Source organism: Eleutherodactylus coqui, chromosome 1 (assembly GCF_035609145.1).
Source record: "Eleutherodactylus coqui strain aEleCoq1 chromosome 1, aEleCoq1.hap1, whole genome shotgun sequence".
NCBI lineage: Eukaryota > Metazoa > Chordata > Amphibia > Anura > Eleutherodactylidae > Eleutherodactylus > Eleutherodactylus coqui.
Window position 1 is genome coordinate 424,338,966 of NC_089837.1, and position 26,399 is coordinate 424,365,364.

At 39.4% G+C, this 26,399-nt stretch overlaps 1 protein-coding gene across 3 annotated transcripts in view; it reads right to left on the reverse strand.

Moving 5' to 3' along the window:
• PCDH17 (protocadherin 17) overlaps positions 1-26,399 on the reverse strand; it is a 189,054-nt gene that overhangs the window by 81,531 nt on the left and 81,124 nt on the right. For all 3 annotated transcript variants that reach the window (XM_066581421.1, XM_066581412.1, XM_066581428.1), the window contains one exon: positions 14,714-14,776. In XM_066581421.1, the coding sequence (XP_066437518.1) occupies positions 14,714-14,776 (63 nt within the window). The remainder of the gene's footprint in view (positions 1-14,713; positions 14,777-26,399) is intronic.

Genomic DNA, 26,399 nt, shown 5'->3' on the forward strand with positions numbered 1-26,399 from the left:
AATCCATACATTGAAAATTTCAACATTTATTTTTGACAACTGGATCATTTCCAGATTCTTGTTGTACAGCAAGCTGCAGGCACTGTTCGTCAAATCTCTCTTTTCTACACACCGCAAAATGATATAACATCTAAATCTCTATCCACACTTTGTAGCTTCTTTGTAGCTCCAGACATAATATTGCATGTAAGGCCAGACTCAGACAGCTGTAAGTAGCAGAGTACCATGCGCGAGAGACACTCAACAGCACGCAGCGATTGCACAATGACATGTGTACTTGCTCGTACCACCAATTCCCATGCACTATCTTGGTGTGCATGTGCACGCAATACGTGCCAAGATAGAGCATGCTGTGATTTGCCACGTTCGAATAACATACACGCGAAAAAAATGCATGTGTAAGTGGCCCAATAGAAACCATAGAATGGTAGAGTTGAAAGGGTCCTCCAGGGTCATCGGGTCCAACCCCCTGCTCAGTGCAGGATTCACTAAATCATCCCAGACAGATATTTGTCCAGCCTTTGTTTGAACACTTTCATTGAAGGAGAACTCACTACCTTCCGTGGTAACCTGTTCCACTCATTGATCACCCTCACTGTCAGAAAGTTTTTTCTACTATCTAATCTGTATCTTCTCCCTTTCAGTTTCATCCCATTGCTTCTACTCTTTCCTTGTGCAAATGAGAATAGGGATGATCCCTCTGCACTGTGACAGCCCTTCAGATATTTGTAGACTGCTATTAAGTCTCCTCTCAGCCTTCTTTTTTGCAAGCTAAACATTCCCAGATCCTTTAACTGTTCCTCCTAGGACATGATTTGCAGACCGCTCACCATCTTGGTAACTCTTCTCTGAAATTGCTCCAGTTTGCCTATATCTTTTTTTTTAAAGTGGGGTGCCCAGAACTGGACACAGTACTCTAGATGAGGTCTGACTAAGGAAGAGTAGAGGGAGATAATGACCTCACATGATCTAGACTATATGCTTCTCTTAATACATCCCAGAATTGCGTTTGCCTTTTTGGCTGCTGCATCACATTGTTCACTCATGTTCAGTCTATGATCTATTAGTATACCCAAGTCTTTTTCACATGTGCTGCTGCTTAGCTCAATTCCTCCCATACTGTATGTGCTTTTTTTCATTTTTCTTGCCCAGATGTAGGACTTTGCATTTCTCCTTGTTAAATACCATTCTGTTAGTTGCTGCCAATTGTGCAACCTTTTCTAGATGTTTTTAAATATTCTCTCTCTTCCCTAGTGTTAGCCATCCCTCCTAGCTTTGTGTCATCAGCAAATGAATGGGTTATTGGCATTGTGTGTTGCACACAGGACAAATGCAGGAGCAACGTGAAATGGCAATACACCTTTGTGAGAGCGACCTATGTGTATGGATCATATTTCACTGGAAAAGAGCCAAAAATGCAATACCTGATAAGGTGCAGAGCAGGCACGATCGCCACTAAGCAGGCACAATAGCCATAAGACTGGCACAATGGCCGTAGGGTCGGCACAATGGCCGTTGGGTCGGCACAATGGCCGTAGAACCTAACAACATGCAGCACGCCAGACTATAAACCAGAGGTGCTAAACTCTGTATTGCTAAAATATGTTTTTGTGTTCCTCCTCACCTCTGATTTTATGTGTATGGATCATGTCCACGGGGGGCCTGGCATATGAGTTGTTTCATTGTAGGAAGTGCTATAGAACAATACATAATGTGCTGAGATGGATCACAAGTTTCACTGTAATGTAATAAGGTGTTTTTCTAATTTATAGTGATTTGCTTTAACAATAATAAGACATATGCGACTTGCATCTTTACTCTTCCCACACAAGTACTTATTTTGTCGTTATATGGACAAAAATACACAAATTCACACATTTTCATGCATGCCCAATCAAATAAATACAACAATATTTTTAATAGCAGATTCTAATTAGTCATTATCTCCGTGTTCTCATTAATTTTCCATTTATATTTTTAGTTTCTCTCTTTTACATCTTTATGTTCTGAACCCTATTTATAAAGCAGCAATCCATCTGATACCCAAGATTTGGTCAGATACACTAAAATAAAATCTTACATGTCATAGCATAACAATATATTGCCTGTTGAGTTTCTTAAGTAAAGCATTAAAGAAATAATCATTTGCTTTACTATATTCCTTCTCTGACCTGCTAGCTTACATGCCATGTTCTTAAAGTGGTTCTATGGTTATACTAAGAAGACTTAACAGACCAGAATATTGCCCCTGATATGTGGCATTAGCTTTTGACTTGGGTGGGTGTTTTTACATATTATGCACATCCATATTGCATTTCATCAGACTAATCAAAACAAGAATAGAAGCACAAAGTGTTTCAATACAAAAAAGGGATGTATACAAATTAATATTAACACATTTTATTAGTTGCAGAAATAGGTGAATGTAAAAACAGTTACAGTACCAAGAGATCCATGATAGCTGAGGACTTCAACAAATTGCAGTATATATAGACACTTTGGAACCATAATCTATGTCATGAATGCCAGGATTTATGGGTATGACAGTCACCAACCTGGGACATATGGCACCCAGAGGCAGATCACAAGATTGACTTATTTCCTGCTCACCAGATCTTACACATATGCAGGATGGACCCCAAATCACACCCTGCATGGTCTATAATGGAATTTGGAAAGACTTCATTTAGATGCCACTCCTGGGTCTGACAATTTGGGAAGAGGACTCCCTTCGTTTTAAAGCCTTCAAAGAGCCACACCTCTGCTGTCCTTCTTTCGACATTATCGATGTGCAGGCTGAACATATGCAAAGATCATCTGGATGTAACCCCAATTTAACATTTTGGCCATATTTCCCCAGGAGGCACTCCAATAGGGAAGCCATGGCTGCCATGTTTCATATCATGAATTCACCTACTTGTGGATACTAAACATGGAATGAACAGATGATTGACTCATATATGCAATTCTGTGGGTTCTGGGAGTCACATTGTGACAGGAGTAAATGCACTGGATCCGTGGGGCACTCACAATTCCGAAGGTATAACCGCTGTTGGACTGGGACCTTCAGACAACTCATAATCCCTATTATTAATTTATCCTCTGATAAGTACAATATCAAGGCTGTGTGCTGCAATGTCTGGGTTGTGTATGCTAGAGACAGATGGTTGGGGGAATATAGCAATTTGCATACCCTTGTAAAGCCTGGTTTAGACACAACGATTATTGCTCAAAAGATGTCTTTTGAGTGACTTTTGAATGATAATCGTTGTGTGCATTTAAAGGGCAAGGTGATCGCTCAAAAGGCAGTTTGATTGACAGTTTTGAGCGATCACTTTGCTCTCCGCGTGGGGTATGCAGAAGACAAGCGGGGCTGCTTGTCTTCTGCATCCAGCTGTTCTCTTCTCGGAGCGCTCAGATGTTAAACAGCTAAGCGCTCTGAGTGGGGTATGCAGAACACAGCTGGAGCGCTGTGTTCTTCATACCCCAGCTGTCTTCACAGAGTGCTCAGCTGGTATACAGCTGTGCGCTCCGTACGGAGTATGCAGAACTCAGCTGGACCACTGCGTTCTTCATACCCCGGCTGTGTTCATGGAGTGGGATACAACTGAAACAATAGTATCAGCTGTATCCCGCTGTGAACTCCTGATAAGGCTGATAGTTCTCTTTCAGCATGCAAAAGGAGATTTTTGATTCATTAATGAAAACTGCACAATGTCAGTGCAGTTAGACACAACGATTATCGCTCAAAAGACAGCTTTTAAGCAAACTTTGAGGGATAATCATTGTGTCTAAATGGGCCTTAACTTGGTATATTCATTAACATTACAACAAAGGGCTTCCTTTCCATCCAGAAGGAGCAAATGATGTCAAAGACCCCCTGTGCTGCAGGTGTGAACAGAGGGGAATGAATATTGATGAGCTCTGCATGCCAGAAAATACACTTCCTTCTACCTAGACCAAACAACTGCATGAATGTAAGGACAAAGGGGTGGGATTTATTATGTCTAGTTTTTCATATGCCAGTATTGAACAGAAGTTCAAATTTCTTAAAAAGTGCATATCTCTTAATAAAATTGATGCTTTTTGGACAACCTTATAGATTAAAAATGACTTAAAATGAAATCTAAACCTGCTATGAGCTATCATAGATTTGCGCTACAATTTACTCAATTTTCTGTTTTTAGGAATGATAAACCAGTTGGACAGTGGTTAGCCATGACTCTCCTGGTTAATCCCCCCCACTTGTGTTTGTAACTTTTCAAATATAGTAAATGGTGAGAGAAGTTGCAAATTATAGTGCAAACATAGTGTGCATTATGATTTGTGACTTTCCTACACCACAAAATGGTAAACTTTAATCTTCTTCATAAAGTAAGGAGACATAGAGGTGGGAGCAAGTCCATGATTAGTATACTGTGAACTACATGGCAACATGAGATCATGTGAACTTAGCCAGACTACTATTTACCCCTCTAGTTTGGACATTACAATAGGAGTGAAGAAAAAAACACTGACCTCTGATCATAGGTAACAGAATAATGAATCAGTGGGGATGTTTGAATATAGTCTCATGATAATTTAAATATGAAGAAGCCATGGTGTAACGCACATAGATTCATGGCCAAAAATCTCTAACTGTGTCGAAAGGGGTTTGGGGATCTTGATTTTGAAAGAAATCCCCGATGACTCCACATAGTTGAGTGCTCTGTAGAGCCCCACAACATCCTAAATTCAGAATTCTGCTTCCTTGCCAGTGACCACTCGAAAGATGAGTTAACTACAAAAATATTAGCTGTGTGTATACATATAAAGGATGTTTTTCAAGTAATCACAAATCACATACTATCTCTAAAAGTGTTAATGGAATCTATTTCACATCAGGGAACTCTTATGTGATATTTAATGGCCCATTACTATTAATACACAAAGCGAGGAGTCAGGCTCTAGACATGACTGTGTATCATTTCTATATAACCTTTCACAATCAGCATATAAACAGCTTTCTTTCTGGGTCATTTGGATAAATTAAATAAAGACAGCTATTTCTGTATGACTAACCATCATTTCTTTTGCTAGAAAAATGCATTAAGCTAGTATCCATTGGAGTCCCCTGACATTCATTTTGATGTTAAAGACTATTTTAGCATGTTTGATCAATTTGGTGAAAGTTGCATTTGGATTCATGTACCTAAAGTGTGAATGATAAGAAATATAATTGAAAATGGAGCTTATGCTTATATGTTGATCTAACAAGGCAGCACATTTTAAGACTTTTTAAGACATACAGTTTACATAAAATAGTTTTCCTAAATTTTACTGTCCAAAAAGTGTTACAAGGTCACTCTGGTGAAGACACATTTTTCCCTCCCCATACTCAATTGCCTGCCACACTCTGGAGGTTTCGTATGTATATTGCAGTCACTTTCATGCAGTGCAGCCTCCTGTCCGATACTTATCAGATCCCATATTGATCCTGAGATTTCTCCCTGCTCACTTTCTCTATGCTCTGTTAACACTCCCATGGTGCATCAGCACAGCTTCATATGATCAGGTAGAGCAAGTACTGTCTCTACCTGCTGGGAGTACACTGTCTGTATTCTATATTTACCTAAGTAATCTACAGGCAATAAGTATACAGTAATGAGGATGAGCTGTGATCTCCTTCATTTTAACTGTGTGACAGGATCTTCTAATCATCATCAGTAACTGTAATAAGAATATCTTGTCCCCAAAGAGCTTGCATGGTAGATTCCATATAATATCATCACAGAAGAATTGTGTTGACTGAAAAACTGACTTCTTGAGAGAACATAAAGTCAAACAAATCTCAAGTGGTCAGAATGAGATCACAACGCCACCTGCAGTGAAGGACTTCAGGGAGTTTCAGATAGAAACGAAGGGCTAATCAAGGTAACACCATTCGACTTCTATATACTAGGAACTAGTTACACATAAATTGAAAAAAAATTATCATAGTGGTCCTTTAAAATATTGTTAAACGTGTTGTAGGAATGGACATAAGGGCAACATATTCCTTATGCACTGTAAGATATTCTTGGTACATTTTAATAAGACTTGGACAAATCTATCAATTTTCAAATTTGGCATTTACGTTAAATATATAATACATAATACTGATTTGTGACCACCCTCCACCATCTCAAATGTCTAAAATCATGCTCATTAAACTGCCTTGCACTTGAACAAAAGGAGACAAAACTTGCTACAAGTACTATAGAGTATACCAAGGACTCTCAAACAACATGTTTTGAGTTTACTAGGCATATCTAAAAAGTACAACATTTTACACGATGTTCTCGTTTCATTGACTGTAGTCTGCCATATTTGACTTTACAAGTTTTACACGTGTACCTCTACAACACAAATGCATGCTCATAAAGCTGTGTAGTAGCTAAAGGGGTGCACAGGTTGCAGTTCCACCTCAAGGGACCCTAAGGCCATTTAAGAGGACTGGCGTACTGTGAATGGTATTGGACAGTAGTGCTGGGCCTGGTACATATTGTGCATCAGTACCCAGGAGATTCAAACTACATCGGTTCTGTTTTCTTTGTTTTAAGTAAGTTAATATTTTCTAAGCTCCAGAAAAACTCCTGCAAGCTACCATACCATTACTTGGCTCTGTGGCTTTATGCACATTCTTTCTCCTCTATATGAAGTTTATGGAGCAAGTTGGTCAGCAGTAGAACATTTTAATGGCAAAATTAAATGTATTTTAAATAACATCAGTTTTCAATTTCATTTTTATGCTTGGTCGTAGCAGTAAAGCTGCTTCAAATATCACTGCTCATGGCATTACTGTTTAATATATGTCCTTATTCTGCACACAATTGTATACAAGTAAACACATATACAAATCTGTTATTCAGTTTTAAGGTTGCCATGGAAACAAGAAATTCCTGGAGCTGTGCACTACAGTGCTTTTGTTACAACATGGATAAGTAGTTTTAGCCACCATTTTAGATTAGGATTCCTTGCATTGCAACGTAATATACTTTTATTTTGAAAACAAAAACATTACCAGATAAGTTGTGGAATGATTCTGGTTAGAATAAGGCACACATGTCAAACACAGAGACCGGGGGCTGAATCCAGCCGTGCCTCATTTTATGTGGCCCGTCAGGGGATGCCCGCCGGGATGTGCCAGGGTTGGAGTGGAAGCCACTGCTTCGACCCCGGTGTAGTGGCCAGTTCCAATAATTGAAGGCGCAGCTCTCATTGAAATCAATGGGACTCCAGCCTGCAATTCTGAGTGCCGGCTGCTGCATGTGGTCGGAGCTGTGGCTTCCGTTCTGACCCCGGTATATCTCTGCACAGACAGTGGGTGCTACCTGGATAACCCCTTTAATAGAATTCTACTCACCCCACCTGCAGCTTCAGTCCGACGGTGCAGTACAGAGTCTGTCACAGCTCTCCTTTCTGCCGAGGTGAGAGGTCAATGGTAGCAGGCTCAACAGCAGATGCCAGGGTGAGTGTAAAGCTTGTAAGGATGCTGTCCGACCACAGGCCAATATGGGGATTGCTATTAGTCTCTGGCTGGGCAGCATCCTAGGTTACATTGTTACTACTGGAGCTTCTCTGTGGGGTCATTATCACTATTGGGGCTACTGTTGGGGGGGGGGTACTTTTACTACTAGGACCACTATGGGTTTCAATGTTACTACTGCGGCCACTGAGGTAATAATTTACTAATGTGGTGACTATGGGGGTAACTATTACTACTGGGACCACTATGGGGGTCACTATTACTACTGGACTCCAATAGGGGCACTGTTACTACTACAGCCACTTTGGGGGCACTATTACTACTGAAGCCACTATTGGAGTCTCATTACTACTGTGGATACTACACGGGTCACTACTAGAGCTCATTCACATGAGCGTAAGCGCATTTTGGTCATAAAAACACACTGCATATTTGTGTCACCAAAAATCACGCAGCATTTTTCAGCCGCCCCAGGCTAATTGAAATGGTGCACAAATATGCAGTGAATACGCAGGTTTCCTGTATATTTGCCTATGCATTTATTGAAATCAATGGGTTCTATTCACTATATATTACATGCACAGAAATTGTGCACATTATACAGTGCGCAAATATGCTCATGTGAACGGGCCTTTACTGTACAATTGGCCCTTTAACCCCTTAACGACCAATGACGTACCTGGTACGTCATGGAGCGTCGGGGTATGTATGAAGAGAGGTTGCGTGGCAACCTCTCTTCATACAGTGCGGGCATCAGCTGTTTATAACAGCTGACACCCGCGGGCAATAGCCGCGAGCGGCCGCGTGGCCGATCGCGGCTATTAACCATTTAAACGCCGCTGTCAATTCTGACAGCGGCATTTAAATCCCCCGAACGATGTTCGGGGGTCCCGCGCGGCCCCCCCGCGGTGAGATCGGGGGATCCGTGCAGGTGTCATGGCAGCCGGGGGCCTAATGAAAGGCCCCAGGGCTGCCTTAGCAGACTGCCTATCAAGCCGTCCCCGTGGGGTGGCTTCATAGGCTGCCTGTCAAAAAGCAGTATGACGTAATGCTATAGCATTACGTCATACTGCAGGAGCGATCAAAGCATCGCATCTTAAAGTCCCCCAGGGGGACTTCAAAGTAAAGTAAAAAAAAGAATCAATAAAGTTTTTTTTTAATTGAAAAAAAAAAAAAGTTGTAAAAGTTTAAATCACCCCCCTTTTGCCATATCTATTATTAAAAAATCTAAATAATAAATTAAAAATATGTATTTGATATCGCCGCGTCCGTAAAAGTCCGATCTATCAAAGTAGCACATAATTTTTCCCGCACGGTGAACGTCGTCCGAAACAAAAAATGAAGAACGCCAGAAATGCACTTTTTTAGTTACCCTGTCTCCAAGAAAAAACGCAATAAAAAGCGATCAAAAAGTCATATGTATTCCAAAATGGTACTATCAGAAACTACAGGACATCCCGCAAAAAATGAAACCTTGCTCAACTACATCGACGGAAAAATAAAAAAGTTATCGCGCACACAAAATGACGACAGAAAATAATTGAAAAAAATTTTATGTCTTTTAAAAAAAAAAAGAGGAGTATAGTAAAAAAAAGCCTAAACAAGTTTGGCATCGTAGTAATCGTACCGACCCATAGAATAAAGTTATCATGTCGTTTTTGTTGCCATTTGTGCGCCGTAGAAGCAAGACGTACTAAAAGATGGCAAAATGTCGTTTTTTTCCATTTTACTCCACTTAGAATTTTTTAAAAGTTTTTCAGTACATTATATGGTACTTTAAATAGCACCATTGAAAAATACAACTCATCCCGCAAAAAACAAGCCCTCATACAGTGACGTGGATGGATAAATAAAGGAGTTATGATTTTTTTAAAGGGGGGAGGAAAAAACGAAAATGGAAAAAGAAAAATGGCCGCGTCATTAAGGGGTTAAACCTTAAGGCTGATGTGGTCCTCTGAGAAAATAAGTTTGACACCCCTAGATCAACGGTATGTCCAAATGGCAAATGTATGTTCAAATGTATTGTCTGCACTTGAAAATCATTTCCAAATTTTGCCATAGATCCAAAGCAAAATTCCTGTGTTACATGTGAATTTCCCAAAGGTTTCGATCTGTATTCATCACAGATTTTACTCTCATTTTAAGGGGTGAAGTCAGAGTTGAAAATCCACCACAGGATAAATTGAAATGCTGTAGGTTTAAAATCCGCACAGCAGGTAAATTTAAGTTGCAAATGTTTTCTGTAACATGTCTATGAGATTTCTTGAAATCTCATTCACTTGGCCTGCAGTTTAGTATACTAAGTATTTTCCACACACAAATCCACAGCTGAAATTACATAGTGTATATGCCACATGTGAACATAACTTAAGGGTTACTTCACATGTGTCACTTTTTTCAAGGTTTAAAACATATTTTAAAAAATCCATCATTTCAAGAATTCTATTTTGTTTTTTTGGGGGGTATTTTTTTCTTTTAATCTCTTTATACATGTACGGTAAATGTACTCTGGATTATATCGAGTGAACTCAGCTAAAACCCAAGCCATAGCAGCTGGGATCAGAGATAGCTCTTTTCAGCTATTAACCATTTAGTTGCTGCAATCAGCACTGACCATAGCATTTAAATGGCTCAACAGATGGAGAAGGCTACCTCTATCCCATGAATGGCCTCCCATGAGGAGAGTGCAGGGTGCCTTTTGGGTGTCATGGAAGTCTTGGGCCTTGTAAAGGTGTGCCATAGAATTTTCCCTATGAATTAGTAAGCTAGGCTAAATAGGATTCTGCTAAATGTACAATATAATGCAATACTTTAATATTTACTATCATTGTCTAGGGCATATACTGTATTATTCGTTCTACATGACGAACAGGACTATAAGACGCACCATGTTTTAGAGTGGAAAACAGGGAAAATAACGGTATGTATGGGCAGTGGTGGGAAGAAGAGAAAACTGTTAACTAATCGCACATTTGTTCGTGTGATCACACGTTTAACGCGTGATCACCGTAACTAAATTGCGGTCGCGCGTTAAACTCACGAAAAAATGGTGATCACGACAAATAATGGCACATTTGCTCTAAAAGATGCAGTGACTTTTTTGCCCCGCTTTGGAGGGAAGAAAAGTGCGTCTTATAGAGCGAAAAATACGGTAATTTAAAAAAAGAACCCTCAAAAGTAGACTTGTTACCCATTGATAAGAACACAGAATAGAAAAATTATAATTAGAGCTGACGTAATATGATGCTAAATGTATAGATACCCTGATGAAAAACGACTTCCACAAAATATAATCACCAGAACAGCAATTCCCAAAATGGTAATTCCTAACATCACAATTCCCTATTTTCTGTATACAAACATAAAAGCCGGGAAAGATGACAAAAACCTAATAAAAACACCTTTATCTCTCTAATATCATAAGATAAAGGGAAACTGTGGCCAAAACAGAGATACTTTAGGCATAACGGTCCCTCAAATGACTCTAATAGGCCACATTCATACCTAGAGTGACCCCATTTCAGAACCTCGCCTTATCAGATTCTGTTTTGCCCTATAACTAGTGGTACCTATTATTAAAGTGACAGGATTGATCAACCACTCATATACTATTCAATCCAAGCAAGCATTTGGGTAATCTATTCAATAACTTTTATAATAGGTACCACTAGTCATAAGGGAAAGTAGGAACTGATAGTGTCAGCATCATGTCACAGTGATCCATACTGTAGCACTGTTTGAAAAAGCTGCTACAACTGAGACTCAAACGTACAAAATTAGATGCTACTCTTAGGGTGGCCGCACATGGGCACATTTGCGTGGGTATTTTCTCCCACAAAATCTGTGCATGGCATACACAGTGTATAGAACCCACAGCGGAAAAAAAATGTGACATGTGCTATTTTGGTGTGCGATTGCATAATGATCCACTGCAAGGAGTTCTGCGCGATTTTTGATCATGCCATCAAAATTAGCTGACTATTTGGTGTTACCTTCTATATTCTTGGTGTAAACAAAGACTTTCCCATAAATATACAATATTAAAACTTTTACAGACAGTATAACAGAGTTCACCATGACATGCATTCATTCCCAGTCCTTCAATAAATTATGGCCCCCAAAAGCATTGACTACATAGGATAATCAATATCCGGCAGCCACTCAGTAGAGCATAAGCACATATCTGATTCTGGAAGACAACAACGTTTCCTATGAGAGCAGACAAGAACAAAATAAGATAATAAAATTGGTTTCAGGTAGCAGCTATAGGATTTGTCCCTAAAACATACATTAAAGCCACATGTACGCTTAAATCTATACACTAAAAATAATAATAATAACAACAATAATATATTTTACCTCAATAGCAAATTTCATACACAATGTAAAATGAGCTACATGTTAATCTTTCTCCAGGCTTACTTGCTCTCAGTGTCATTTGATCATTATTTTACTCTTTCCTTTAATCTTTTCAGATGCATTATGTAGCAATCATTAGTCATATGGTAAGTACACACAAGCAGAACAACCCACTTAGTTTTGTTCTTAGTTAATGATCATAATAAGGACTGAGTTTTTTCAGAGAAACTGGCAAATATTGTACATGTGTGGGATGCGCTGTGTGAACTCTTTGGATATACTGCAGAATTACTCTCTCATCGTAGAAGACTTACTGAAAGAACTACATATGCATATAATAAACTATGGTACAAACCAGGAACAAGTCAGGAAGGTTTTAAGAAACAGTCAATTAAAGGTATTGAGAGAACCATAATCATACTATACTAGATAATGTCAAAAATGTGTTCCACGGAAGGAGCAAACCTTAGCATCACACTTTCGTGGTATGATTTTCAACAGTCGTATGCAGTTTATAGCCATGTTCTTCACCATTTATTAAGTTAAATGTGTTAGGGATTTGTATAATGATTAGTTCCTTTGTACATCTACCTATGAATCTGATAAAAAGACAATTTGTGACATATTCCATTGGTTGGCAATAGAGATGGTTAAGTCCAAACCAAATGGTGTAGAAAAATTGGTCCTTTGATCAATACAGTCCACTAAGAACAACCTTTTTAATTTCTCTCTCAAAGCCATATATCCTTCGAGCTATCGCCAAAATGTTATTGGTTGCTGTATTAGGTAAGTATTCTCCATTAGAAGCATTTATTTTTGAGTAGAATAGCTTTGCAATACTATGCTGTATGAAGGTACTATACTGAGGCAAACAAAGTGCATTGGGCTGCGTAGTTGGGGGCTGCAGGACTTTGTGTGCCTCTGTATAGGTTTTATACATCGAGCTCTCCAATACAGAAAGCCCTCGACGAGAGACGAGCTGCTTTTCAAAAGCCTGTGCCTGCTTTGCCAAACATAGATTTCATTCAAGTCGCAACCAGTATTCTGCTAACAGACAGTGGTGGAGGAATTTGCTTTCCTTGATGCATAACTACTCAGTTATTAGATTTCTCCTGTTCATAATGGGAAGCAATTTGAATAAGAGAAGTATAGAGAAATGGTGAGAACGCACTTTCTTTGAACAGTACAATTCCAGTTACTGGGATCTGTTAGTCGCTGGATTGTCACATGTTTTGTATCATTGGATACTCACAAAAGATATATCACTGGAAAGCCTTCAGATCCCATGCATGGTATTGTCTGGTCCAGATACCCCATCGATAACTGTCACCCCCCATTTAATTCAATGAGATATATAAAAATAGCAGACTAAGATCACACAGCTATTTCTATTGTTTTTAATGGAGAGTCATCACACATGTGGCCACTTTACTGCTAGAAATTGTTACAGTTTGCGCCCACCTACTTGCTTGCCTTGGTGGCCATGGTGCTCACTCACTGCTTCCTCTCTGCAGATGTCCTCCTCCGGCATCTGCACTGGAACTGTCAATAACCCGGAGGGCCTGTGTATGCTCCCAGCCACACTATTAAAGAAGCAATACATCTCAGCCTAAGTGTTCCCTCACCAATAGTCTGTGAGGCCTGGGTATATCAGAAAATCTAGCCTTGCGGAAGGTGCCTGAGTATCAAGTTCAATTTGATCTGCTTGATGTGCTTGGTTTCCAGAATTTGGCTAGGCTATTCTGACTATGTTCCATCTCCGTCACTGAACCCGGCATGATATTCTAGCTATGCTACTATCTACTGCCAACCTTGAACTTTTCCTTATCTATCTTGCTAGATCAGCTGTCTGTGACCCAACCTCTGGCTTGTTCTCCATGCTAAAAGTGTGTCACCAGCCCCAACCCAGTAACTATACTTCTGTACACACCCTCAGATACTGTATCTAGGTCTTAGGTAGCGTCAGCTGTCATAGTACTAGGATTACTCCCTGAGTAATGGCTTAAGGACCCCCAAGCAAAGCCCCCATCCTGACTGGTGAGGTTAAAGGGTGAGGACTGGGGTGTGTCAAGTGTTGCCTCAGGATTTGGCCCAAACTCCGTGGATTCATTTCTACGGATCCTGACAGAAATGTTGACTAGAAACTTTGGTCTTGGGATTGGTGGAGGTCTAGATGATTAGATCTGATCTTTCTGAGAAAACCATTTTAAAATAGAAGGGAAATAAAAAAGCAAGCTCAAGCTACGTCTTTCATACTGTAGATACCTATATCTATCGGTAGAAATCTAAGACATTTGAAATCTTGAAATGTTTTTAAGATTCACTACAATTGCTATCCTGCTGAAATTTCAGATGTGATCTGTACTGTATGTTCATGCAATAAAGATGAAATCTGTCTCAGTTTTATGGAAAGAATTAAAACATGATTGCTAGATCCACTAAATGAATTTGACATTATGATAAATTTAAAATGGAGAAATTTAAATGAATTCTAATTTTGTGAATTTTAAAATGAGCAGTCCTGTCAAAGATGGTTTGCAGTATCATATTAGAAATAGATTGAATCAGATTAAGTGGTCATTTTAAATAGTTGGAATATGTTAAATTTAAACATTACTACTAACCTTTGTCAAACTCCAAAAGTGGTATAAACACATGTAGCAGAACAGAATGTAGCAGAATCTTTCTAATGGTTTTAATGTGCACTTAAGGCAACTTAAGTCAAATTGTACTTACTGTATCCAGGTGAACCACAGCTGACTGTGTGAAACACTGAATGAATACTATAGTATTACAGTCGATGTAGGAATATTATGCACATACATAAATATAGAAACTGTTTCGTACCTGTGCAGACAGTCTTACATACAGACTTTGCATTACACCGCTCCAGAGTTTTACAACAAGGATCTGAAAATGCAAAAATAGATTGCTATAAGGTAACGCTTATGCCACGAACATAATTTATTTTTTAAAATACCATCAATTTCAGGGTGCTGTATATGAAAAAGATGTACAGTACATAAAGAAAAAGCAAGAATAATAACCATGACTACAGATTGGCAGAGCACTACAGAGAGAGATAGAGAGGGCCATGGCCACAACGGAGATGATAAGTGAGGGTAGAAGGTGTTTCTGTGGTAGTGTGGTGGCAGTAGAGTTACTGTACTTTGTAGGCTTTTCTGAAGTAGTGGATTTTCAGGTTTGTTTTCAAGGTCTCAAGACTAGTGAGACTGGGGAGAGTGAGGAGCCATTTACTTTGATTGATGGTACTGGTCGGGCTACTAAGTGAAATGAGGGGGAATTAATTAATTTGGTTTTCTCTACTCTTATTTCTAGAAAATGAGAGGAGAAGAAGGAGAATATAGATGATAGACAATCTGCGATTCTACATAGCAGAGCATTGACATCTGTGCCAGAGAGATAGATTTGAGTGCTGTCAGTGTAGATGTAGTACTGAAACTTTTGAAGAGTGCAGAGGGTTTTTTTTGTACAGCATATCTATGTTATATACTATTTGTAAAAAAAAAAATCAAGCCCCTAGAAGGAGTTGTCATTTTGCTACAAAACATGGCATGCAGTTACATCTCTGACAGATATGCAAATGATTAGAGCTGTGGTGTAATTAGATGAACGGTCTGGCCATCTGTGGTCCTAAAAGTGGTTCCACCTTTGGCCTATAAAAAAACTCTCAGAGTCTACTTGTGTGTAATGGACCTCTTTTACCATATGTGTAGAGCTTACTGACCACTAGATCTATCTCTACAATGCAATTGACGGGATTCTGCCTAGTTAACAGAGTTTGAAAGTGGGCCCATCATTGGAATATGAGAAGTAGAACGATTGTATTGACTATTTGCCCATCACCTCAGCCATTCTGACCAGACTGTTAGGAGGTGTTAGGACCAGTGGATGCACAAAGGCGCACACACAAAGCAACAAGGCTCATGACTCCCTCAACAAACCACCAGTAGAGAGGATTGCCTTATTGTCCAACAAGCAAGAGCAGCTCCAACTGATTCTTTGTCCACCATATAGAGACAGGCGGCACCATTATTACAGACCCCTTGTCTGTCAGAACCATTTCCAGACACTTGGCTGAAGGACATTTGGTCACATGGCGCCCATTATGTGTACTGCCTTTGACACCCACCTACCATGACCTCCGTTTCCAGTGGTGTCATGAATAATGAAACTGGACTGATACAAAGTGGAACTTGGTTATTTTCAGCATCAAATCCAGGTTTTGTTTGGGCACTCACGATGGTCATGTTCATGTCTGGAGAGGTGAGCGCCTTAATCCTGCCTTTGCTGTGGAGCAGCACACTGCCCCCATTGCTGGTGTGATGGTCTGGGGAAACCATCACACATGACAGTCGGTCACCTCTAGTAGTTGTATGAGGGATAATGACAGCTCAGCCGTATGTTCAGGTTATCCTGCAGTCGTATGTGTTGCCTCCCATCTCAGCACTTCCAAGAGGCATTTTGCAGTAGGATAATTTTTAGCTACACACAGCAAGGGTGTCACAGGAATACCTCCACAATATTGCCACTACTGTGGCCTGCCTGGTTGCCAGTAGGGTACTAGAGCCTCCCTTCAAGTATGTAGTTATCCTTTTGCTCTGATATTATATCAACTTTACAATCGCACATATAAAGTTTCACTCGATTCTGGCAACTCCTTCTAGGTGCTGTATCTTTTTGACAATGAGAGTATATTGACAAGAGAATAGAAATAAATATGCAATTTTTTTTTACTGAGGTAATGGAAATGTTTTAATGCTATTAGTATTATTGCTTTAAACTATTCCTTTGATATGGCATTAATGGGATATAAAAAGTGTTGCACTACCACACGTTCCGAACTTAAACATAATCATTAGAGATGAGCGAACGTACTCGTTTAGGGCAATTTCGCAAACGAGCATCGCTTTTTTCGAGTAACAGACTACTCTGGCAAAAAGATTCGGGGGCGCCGGGGAGCTGGGGGCGGCGTGGTGGAGCGGGGGGTAGCAGTGGGGAACAGGGGGGGAGCTCTCTCTTTCCCCCCCTACTCCCCTCTGCAACCCCCCGCTCACCCACGAGGCCCCCCGAATCTTTTCGCCCGAGTAGTCAGTTACTCGAAAAAACGATGCTCGATTGCGAAATCGCCCTAATCGAGTACGTTTGCTCATCTCTAATAATCATGTATTTCAGTGTTGAAAACAAGTTCTGAAATATTTCAGTTTCTCCAGACACAAGGTTGGTATATTCTCATCCAATCAAATAAAAACACCAATGTTAAATGCACATTTTTTTTTCAATGTTAAAGCCCATGTGCAATGGATGGCCAATGTATGGCATCCTTGTGAAATACCTGTCACAGGTAAACATAACATAGGAGCCTTGATTATGTCAAGCCAAGAAAAAAGTAAAAGCAGGATTTCTAGAACCAACATATACCACCTATCCATAAATATATCACCATCTTTGTGTTTGGTGAGGGTCCCAATGGTCAAACCTACATTGATCAGATATTTATCACCTATCCAATAGATAGGTAGATAGGTGGTTAATGTTGATTCAGGGAAAACTCCCTGAAGGTGAACACATCTGTGCTAGAATTTCGAAACTCTCAGATGCTGGTTTAATGTAATACTGTAGCAAATCCACAAATATCTAAATATGTTAAAGTTGTGGCACGAGTCATATTAATCCTTCAATAATACCACAACTGTTGTACAACTCTGTATTGATGTGTTGCCCTTATTTAGAAAGCAAAGCACTTTGTGTTAGCATTCATAAAAACATCATACGGAGGATATAAAATGTGATTGATTTTATATCAGAGCAGAGGAAGAAACAATTCACAATGTCCTTATCATCACTGCTAAGATCTTCCTTGCAGTACAAAGACAGTCATATGGTACAATAAAATGTATTTATTTGTACTTTTGTGTTTCAGGTCTTTCCTGCTTACTACATCCGTCAGCACCTAACATTATATGCATACACATATGAGAATCACCAAAACATATAGAAAGTTGGATCATAGTTAATATTGAACACAATTTGACAAAAAGAAAATGAAAAAAAAAATGATTGCAGGAAAATGGGCAGATACATAAATATTGTTCTATAATATATACACCGATGTAGATTTAAGGTATTAAATGCCAATATAGTAATATATTGTAACATGTCAAAATAGCATTCAAGTAAATACTGTATATAGTCATATTTAGTACAATTCATTCTCACAGTGATAAATACTGTACATAAATTAATAGCCTTGAATAAATCTAACATTTTGAAATAGGTAGAAGTGAAACCATTTATAAATGATCCTTGTAGTTCAAGAAAAAGCTCTATGGACCTTAATGTTTGTAATGAACAGCAGGTTGGCATGGTGACTTACCATGCTGTAGCGAGACAGCGTGGGGACATGGAGGAATGCCTCACAAGAGACTTGTATGTTACTGATACACACACATTCAGTCTGATGGTGAGATGGTGGGATATGTTATCATATTGGTGATTTATTTTGTAAAGCCAATTATAAAAGTACTGGAGGTAAAAATAAAGAATTATCAGAAGAAAAATAACTGATTTAATATAACGCATACACAAAGGAGTTGTAGTTGCAGTGCGGGAAGGGGGCAGAAGATGCAGCTGCAAATACCCTGTTAGTAGATTCTGAGTAAAAGTGTTTTCCCCACAAATTAAAGTTTCTTCACAATCAGTTTGTCATTCCTGTTTGATGTTGACCAGGACATGTGACTGCTGCAGCCAATCAGTGGCTATAGAAGGCTAATGCTGGGACCAGTGATTGGCTGGAGCAGTCACATGTCCTGGTCAGCAGCCACCAAGAATTTTAAATAATCGGAAAATCCCTTTAGCAGAGGGGTTTCACAATTCAGAAATATAATCTATTAACCAGTGTAGAGGGCAGCTGCAAAGGTTGCTTTTTGTTCTAGATGACCAAACATACCCATGCAGTAACTCATTCAAGATCACAATACACCTTTTTACTGACCACACTAATGGGCTTTAAACCCCAAAAATACAAAAAAGCAATTCAAAAGTTACATGTACCTCAAAATGATACCACTAAAAACTACAATTCTTAGAATTGAAAAATACAAGCTATAAGAAAAATAGAAAAGCTATAAGTCTTAGAATGCGGTGATGCACGTTCAATTGTTTTTTTTTTTTTTAAAACATGTTTTTATTATGCAAAAATAGTAAAAAAATGCAACTTGTCCCAATAAAAACGAGCCCTCACACGGCTACGTCAATGAGTTATGTCTCTTGCAATGTGATGAAGAAAATCATTTAATCCTTATGGCACAACAAAGGCAGATCTCTAAAGGGTTACAATAACAGCCTATTGATTTCAATGGTTGCTATGTAATGCACCATTTTTCCAGTGATGGTTCTAAAAGGAACCAAACACTTTCTGCTACATCCCACCACATATTGCAACTGACCACTATTCAAAACAGACAACTCCTTAAACATTTAACAGAATTGTAGAAGGGCATTAGAGATGAGCGAGCACCCAATTGCTCGGGTCCGCGTTATTCGAGTTGAGCTTTTCGTAAAATTTGAGAGCTCTACTTGAGTAACGAACCCCATTGACTACAATGGGAGACTCGAGCATTTTTGTATGTGGGACGCCGGGTGCCGAGTTTTTTTCTTCCTAGGTTCCTCTCTCTCTCTCTCACCTACGAGACAAAAAATTTGACAATGACGGGCGCTGCATCGCGGCGGGGAGGGGCCAAAACAGGCACGTCACAGCAGAGAGGAGCCAAAAACTGGAGTGGGGTCGAACACGATTTGATGCTCGTTCGAGTAATGAGCACCATCGAATACGCTATTACTCGAACGAGCATCAAGCACGGCAGAGTATGTTTGCTCAACTCTAAAGGGCATCCATCCTATGATTAACAATATTTAATTCCTTAAGGAGTGGCCATTTTTCGTTTTTTTATCTGTCTTCCAAAAGCACTGCCTTTTTTATTTAACATCAACATAGCTAAAGGAATATTTAAAGGAATATTTTTTGGGGGGACAAGTTCTATTTTATAATAGTGCCATTTAGCATACCATATAATACGTTGAGAAAAATGTTAAAAATATGAGGTGAAATGAAAAAATAAGGCAATTGCTCCATGGTATTTGGGGCTTTTTTATGATTCTCATGATGTGGTAAAAAAAGATAAGTTCCTTTTATTTTGCAGCTCCATACAGCTAAGGATCTACCAAATTTATGTAGTTTCTTATGTTTTACTACTAATAAACAAAAAAAATAGATTAAGAAATTGAAGCTTGTCTTCATATTCTTAAAGGGGTTGTCCCGCGGCAGCAAGTGGGTCTATACACTTCTGTATGGCCATATTAATGCACTTTGTAATGTACATTGTGCATTAATTATGAGCCATACAGAAGTTATAAAAAGTTTTTTACTTACCTGCTCCGTTGCTAGCGTCCTCGTTCCCATGGAGCCGACTAATTTTCGCCCTCCGATGGCCAAATTAGCCGCGCTTGCGCAGTCCGGGTCTTCTGCTCTCTTCAATGGAGCCGCTCGTGCAGAATGCCGGCTCCGTGTAGCTCCACCCCGTCACGTGCCGATTCCAGCCAATCAGGAGGCTGGAATCGGCAATGGACCGCACAGAAGAGCTGCGGTCCACGGAGGGAGCAGACCCCGGTGGCCATCTTCAGCAGGTAAGTATGAAGACGCCGGACCGCCGGGATTCAGGTAAGCGCCGAGCGGTTTGTTTTTTTAACCCCTGCATCGGGGTTGTCTCGCGCCGAACGGGGGGAGGGGGGTTAAAAAAAAAAAACCCGTTTCGGCGCGGGACAACCCCTTTAATAACTTTTTTATTATTCTCTTAAATAATAGGGGATGCAGTGGATGCTGTTGTACCGGGCCCAGGAGCCTTAGGGGGCCCATAAGGCCTCTCTTCTCCATATAGGGAGCCCACTACTATGAATAAAGCATTATAGTTGGGAGCCCTATTAAAGGTTTTGCATTGGGGCCCAGAAGCTTCAAGTTACAGCGGTTAAGAGAAGTTGGGGGTCCCCAATATAAACATTTGCACCCGGGCCCATGAGCCCTTAGCTACGCCCCTGGTACAAAGGCTTCCTTTTTGTGAGGAGAACTGTAGTTTCTTTTCATATAAATTTTTCTCAGAAAGTTTTTATCTAATCTGTGTCTCCTCCCTTTCAGTTTCATCCCATTACTTCCAGTCTTTTCTTGTGGAAATGAGAATAGGGCTAATCCCTCTGCACTGTGACAGCCCTTCAGATATTTGTAGACCGCTATTAAGTCTCTTCTCAGCCTTCTTTTTTGCAAGCTATACCTTTCCAGTTCCTTTAACTGTTCCTCATAGGACATGGTTTAGACCATAGCTCATAGGACATGCTTTGTCAATTTTTCTCAATTTATTTTCTGTACATTGTAGACACGGTAGGCAAATACAAAATAAAACCCATTCAGCGCAATCATTCTGTTAAATAAACTTACACACACACTGAATGAAATGTACTTTATCTAGTACAGCTGATTTATCCTACAAACTTTGATGGAAGTTAGCCAATCAGAAATAGCAATCAAATGAAGCAAGTACTGATTAGATAAAAGTGATGATTATTTCACTTGTTTGAATTTCATCTGAAACTAATAATGATTTTGTAAGATGCTCAAAGGAACACTCTCCTCTTCTGCGCATTACTCCTGACAGCCCTCTGTAAAATGTGTAGACAGAATGTGCACACGATGTTTTAGGCATAAGTAGCATAAAATGTCCTCAAGACTATTTCTCCTATCGTGAAAGGGCAATGGAGCTGAGCTGCCATTCCAGAAATTGTGTTGTGTTAAGAGCTACTAAACAGCTAGGACTGCAGCAAGGAGGAATAACAAACATTTCAGTGATCAGAAATAGCAATGGTATATGTTAACAGAAAAAAAAATTACCTTTAACCCCTTTAGTGGTACGTCCAGAAAATCTCTGGGGCTTGCTGCACTGACCATGCAGTTAAACCCAGTGGACAGCTCTAGTGCTGAAATGCTGGCCAGGACACACAGTTATTGTGCCACTGTACACATTTGCCACTTTGAATTACCTCAGGAAAATCTACAGGGCTTGCTGCGCTGACATGGTAATAATAAACCTGCCACTGAAGGGGTAAAGGGCCATTCCGGTAATTGTTTTCATTCACTATGTAGTTATCCCCCAGTATAAATAAGTTGGTTAGAATTACCCTGGTTAGTTCTTTATTTCTGTCTATAACGTTTTGCCTCTTTTTCCTCAGATGGTCATGTGATCTCAATTCTAAACAGCTTAAATCTACTTGGGTTTATGTGTTCTCAAACTAGTCAGGCTATCTGTGTGTGTGTGATGCCGGTGCATGGGTCCTACTACAGAGACTGCCTAGAGGGGAATATAGACACTCCGTCACAGTTGCTAATGATGATCACACAGTTATAATAGAGGAGATTACAGCTCATGCTCCTGAATGTGTACTTATGGTCTGCAGCTTATTTACAAGAATATAGAAGGTATTGATAGTTAAACTGTACCCTCACCATACTGAAATGATACAACCTGTAGCTAATACTCTGTGCTGATGCATCATGGTATAGAATAGAGAGTGAAAGTAAAAAATTGCACTCTCAAGATGGTAGCTGATAAGCATCAGACAGGAAGCTGCCCTCCATGGAAGTGATTACAATATGCAGAGGAGACCTCCAGAGTGTGACAGATAATCATGTGAGGGAAGCAGGTACAGAAAAATGTGTTTTTGGCTGGATGACCCTCTAAGTAGTCCACTTCTGTCAGGATGTTAAAATCCTATTCAGTCACTATTTATACCTGTTTCTTGGCTTACCTGACTGACCACTGGTATGGCAACCATTACAATTCAAAGGTGTGTAAGTCAAAATGCATAATTCACTTTCATATTAATGCAAAGCTAAAAATCCAAATTGGTGCTAGCAATTCTTTAGCTGTTTCTACTTTATATAATTTTAGACTTCAGGCTAGTTTATACTAGCCCTAGGGGTCTCCATTTCCCTGGTTCATTTGAGGGTCAGAATAATGGCAACCCCTGTCCAAATCTGTCTTATGATGGAGCTGAACAGCACCAAAAAGACCGCACTGACTCTCGCGGGGTCCATTTGGTTTCCATTCAACCATCTGGAATTTTAAAAGATGAAATAATGCAGCATGCTGTGCTATTTCAGTCTATTTGTTAGTAGAAATCAGCAACAGATGTTCCAAATGTCCCCTCCAACTTTAAGCGAATGAGCTCAAATAATATTTTTATCACATCAAAGTTCATTGTTTTTATGTGTGACCCAAATTTCATGGTTGCAGCCTGTTGATTTTTTTTTTTCCGGCTCTGAAGTAAACATGGTCTCCAAATGTCTAGGCAAGCTCTCAAAATGAATTGAAAGGAAACCAGAAATTGACAGAGCTCTTGACTAGGCTGGTGAAGATCTATAGATTTCTGGTGTCTATGCCTGCAATGTGAGAAGTGGCATTGCCTTGAAGAAAGACTTGAATAAACAAGATTCCTTTCGGAAGCTTTACATGATGTTTGGAAACCATATTCACTTCGCATTTACAAAAAATAAATAAATCATTTTTAAAATGGTCACTGTCTGACTTAAGAAACAACCTGTGCTTATGTGATAGTCAGTATGATAACTGTATTTATCTAAAATGTTGTTTTTTTTGCTGAAAAACTGGCCAATAGGGCTATTTCTCTCCTTCTAATTGCAGTCCACTGCCTATTGTTCAGTAATGTCTGTCTACAGTAACAGAGAACAGCCTAGGGACAACTGAGAATTGGAGATACAACCTGTAGAGGGGTACTGGTAATAAATAACAGACACAATTCATATGATGGCTAGAAATTATGCTGATCCGCATATACACACATAGCAACTCATTCTGAAAAGTGTTTACATAATTAAGATACAATGATAACATTTAGGTCAGATACATAAAAACAATAAACTTTCATCATACCCCCTGTATTTACCATTCAGAAATCTTAGAGAGCTGAGTGCCAACATTAACAGGAGCTGTAATGGGGTTATTTACGGACGAGAATGCAGTTACTTGAGAAGAGCGATGCTCGCTCGAGTAACTGCCTTATCCGAGCGTGCTCGTTCTTCTCTAATGTTAACATTTTAATATTAACATACTTATTCTTTTTATTTTTTAAATGGTTACTATTGTTTCCAAAACTTATCTTAATATGAAAGACAGTGTGATAAATAGAAAAATTACAATTTACTTTATATTGTTGTTTTCGGACTAAAAAATCACTCAAGAGTGATGGCCACTTGATGTCCCCCTTTCTTTTACTATGGTGTCCACTGCCTGTTGTCAAGTAATGCCTGTCTGCAGTAACAGAGGATATGTAGGAATCCGGACACATTAGTTGAATTTTCTTTGCTTTATTTTCGTCTTAAGCTTGCATAGTCAGGTACATGGTACAACAAGAAACGCATTCTTGTTGTACCAGGTACCTGACTATGCAAGCTTAAGACGAAAATAAAGCAAAGAAAATTCAACTAATGTGTCCGGATTCCTACATATCCTCTGTTATGTGAACAAGCCATAGGACCGAATGGCTACACGGATCTGAGGTTGATTTTCTCTGCACATACAGACTACAAGCACCGCAAGCTTCCCGGGGAGGTGAGATAACTTTTTATTATTGCAAGAAAGACTTCTGTCTGCAGTAACAGGCAGACTATACAATCTGAGGCATAGCAACAATAAGCTCATGAGCTTTTTTTAGTATTTGATTAAGGCCTCTTTCAGACGAGCGCTGTTTTCTCGTTGCTAAGAAGCGTGAAAACAGCACTGTTATAATCCTGTAAGGATCCCGTGAACAGGCTGCTTGAAGCTCAGTGAAGCAACCCGTTCACATTATCCGAGGCGTGTGCTGCGTGCTTTCAAGGCTCCCATAGGAGTCTATGGAAAGCATGCAGCAAAGATAGGACATGTCCTATCTTTGTGCGCACCTCGGAGCTATCTTTAATAGGTGCCTGAATCAGTGCATCTAACAATCGTTCATGTGAACACTTCTATAGGCACCTGTTGGTGCCTATAGAAGCGTGTTTTTAGCGCTGTTGAGCAGCTTTAAAAACACTCTTGTCTGAACGAGGCCTAAATAACAGGAACACTTTAAGGCTCAAGCACACATTGGAGCCATCAGCATGCAGTTTGTGTGGCAGTGTATGAAACCTCCATGCACTTATGTACAGGCTCCAATGAACTTTGTATGTATGGGGAAGCAATGGTTCTAGGGGAGAGTATGTCCATACATATGGAGTTTGATGTAACATTCATGTAGATTCCAACAGAAAAAGGAATTGATATGCCTCAATATGAAAATAGAGGGTCCATGCACTTCTATGGAAGTCCCGTTTACAGCTCTATACAAAACAGAGCTGTGATATTGCTATGAGCATGAGTCTTAGTTGCTGAATGTCCTGTGATATTTATCTAACATCTTTGCATGTACTGCAACTTGCCCAAATCAATTACATTTTGTATTCACAACAACAATTGCTATTAGAGGATAGAGGTAACATATCTGCACCTCTGCATTCATCAGTCTTTTCTGTATATATTAAACAGTGGAGAATGAGTCTTTTCATGTTACAAAGGCATTGTTCGTCCTACAGGAAGGTAACAATGGATGCACAACACTTTATTGACATATCCTGTATTCACGCTTCTATTTTGTTCTCCTTCTAAGGCTGATGGATGCATGAATGAATATTTCTCAAGCAATTTTTTTCTACACTATAGTGTATTCTAGCTGAACTACAGAATTTAAGCTAAGGGAACAATCAAATTGTAGCAGAAACAATGCAGCCTCGTGCTTTCTGATTTGTAAAAATCACTTTATAGTTTTCTATACAAGAACTTAGATTACTTTTGTGATTTTACTTGTAAATTCTCCACTATTCAAATACTGATAAGTTATGAATAATGGAAGATAGGGTTTGTATATTCACTCGTGTTCCTTTGAGTTTCCTCTGGGTACTCCAATTTCCTCCCAACTCCAAAGAACAATCAGACAAGTTAAAGGAGTTATCCAGATTTTCAAAATTTATGTTGCATCTTTAAGACGGTCTATCCATATTAGGTCAGTGGGAGTCCGACACAAAGCACCATAGGATAGGGCCTCAGTTTTAAACACCTAGATATTCCTTTTAATTGGCCTAAATACATATGTTTGTGTTTAAAGTAAAACATTTTGATTTTGACACACAATTGTCGACAGCGACTGATGTGAATGATGGCAATTGTAGAATTCTGCGGAATATATTATCGATATATACAAAAGCAAAAGCCCTCTCTCCTTGACTCACTCACTGACTGACTCACCACTAATTCTCAAACTTGAAATTTGGCACGACCATTCTTTAGATCCTAAATAGGAATTTTAAAGGGGTCGCAACTTGATTATTCAATGTTAAGCATGAAAATCTGTGAAAAACAGCCATACGTGAGATAGTTCT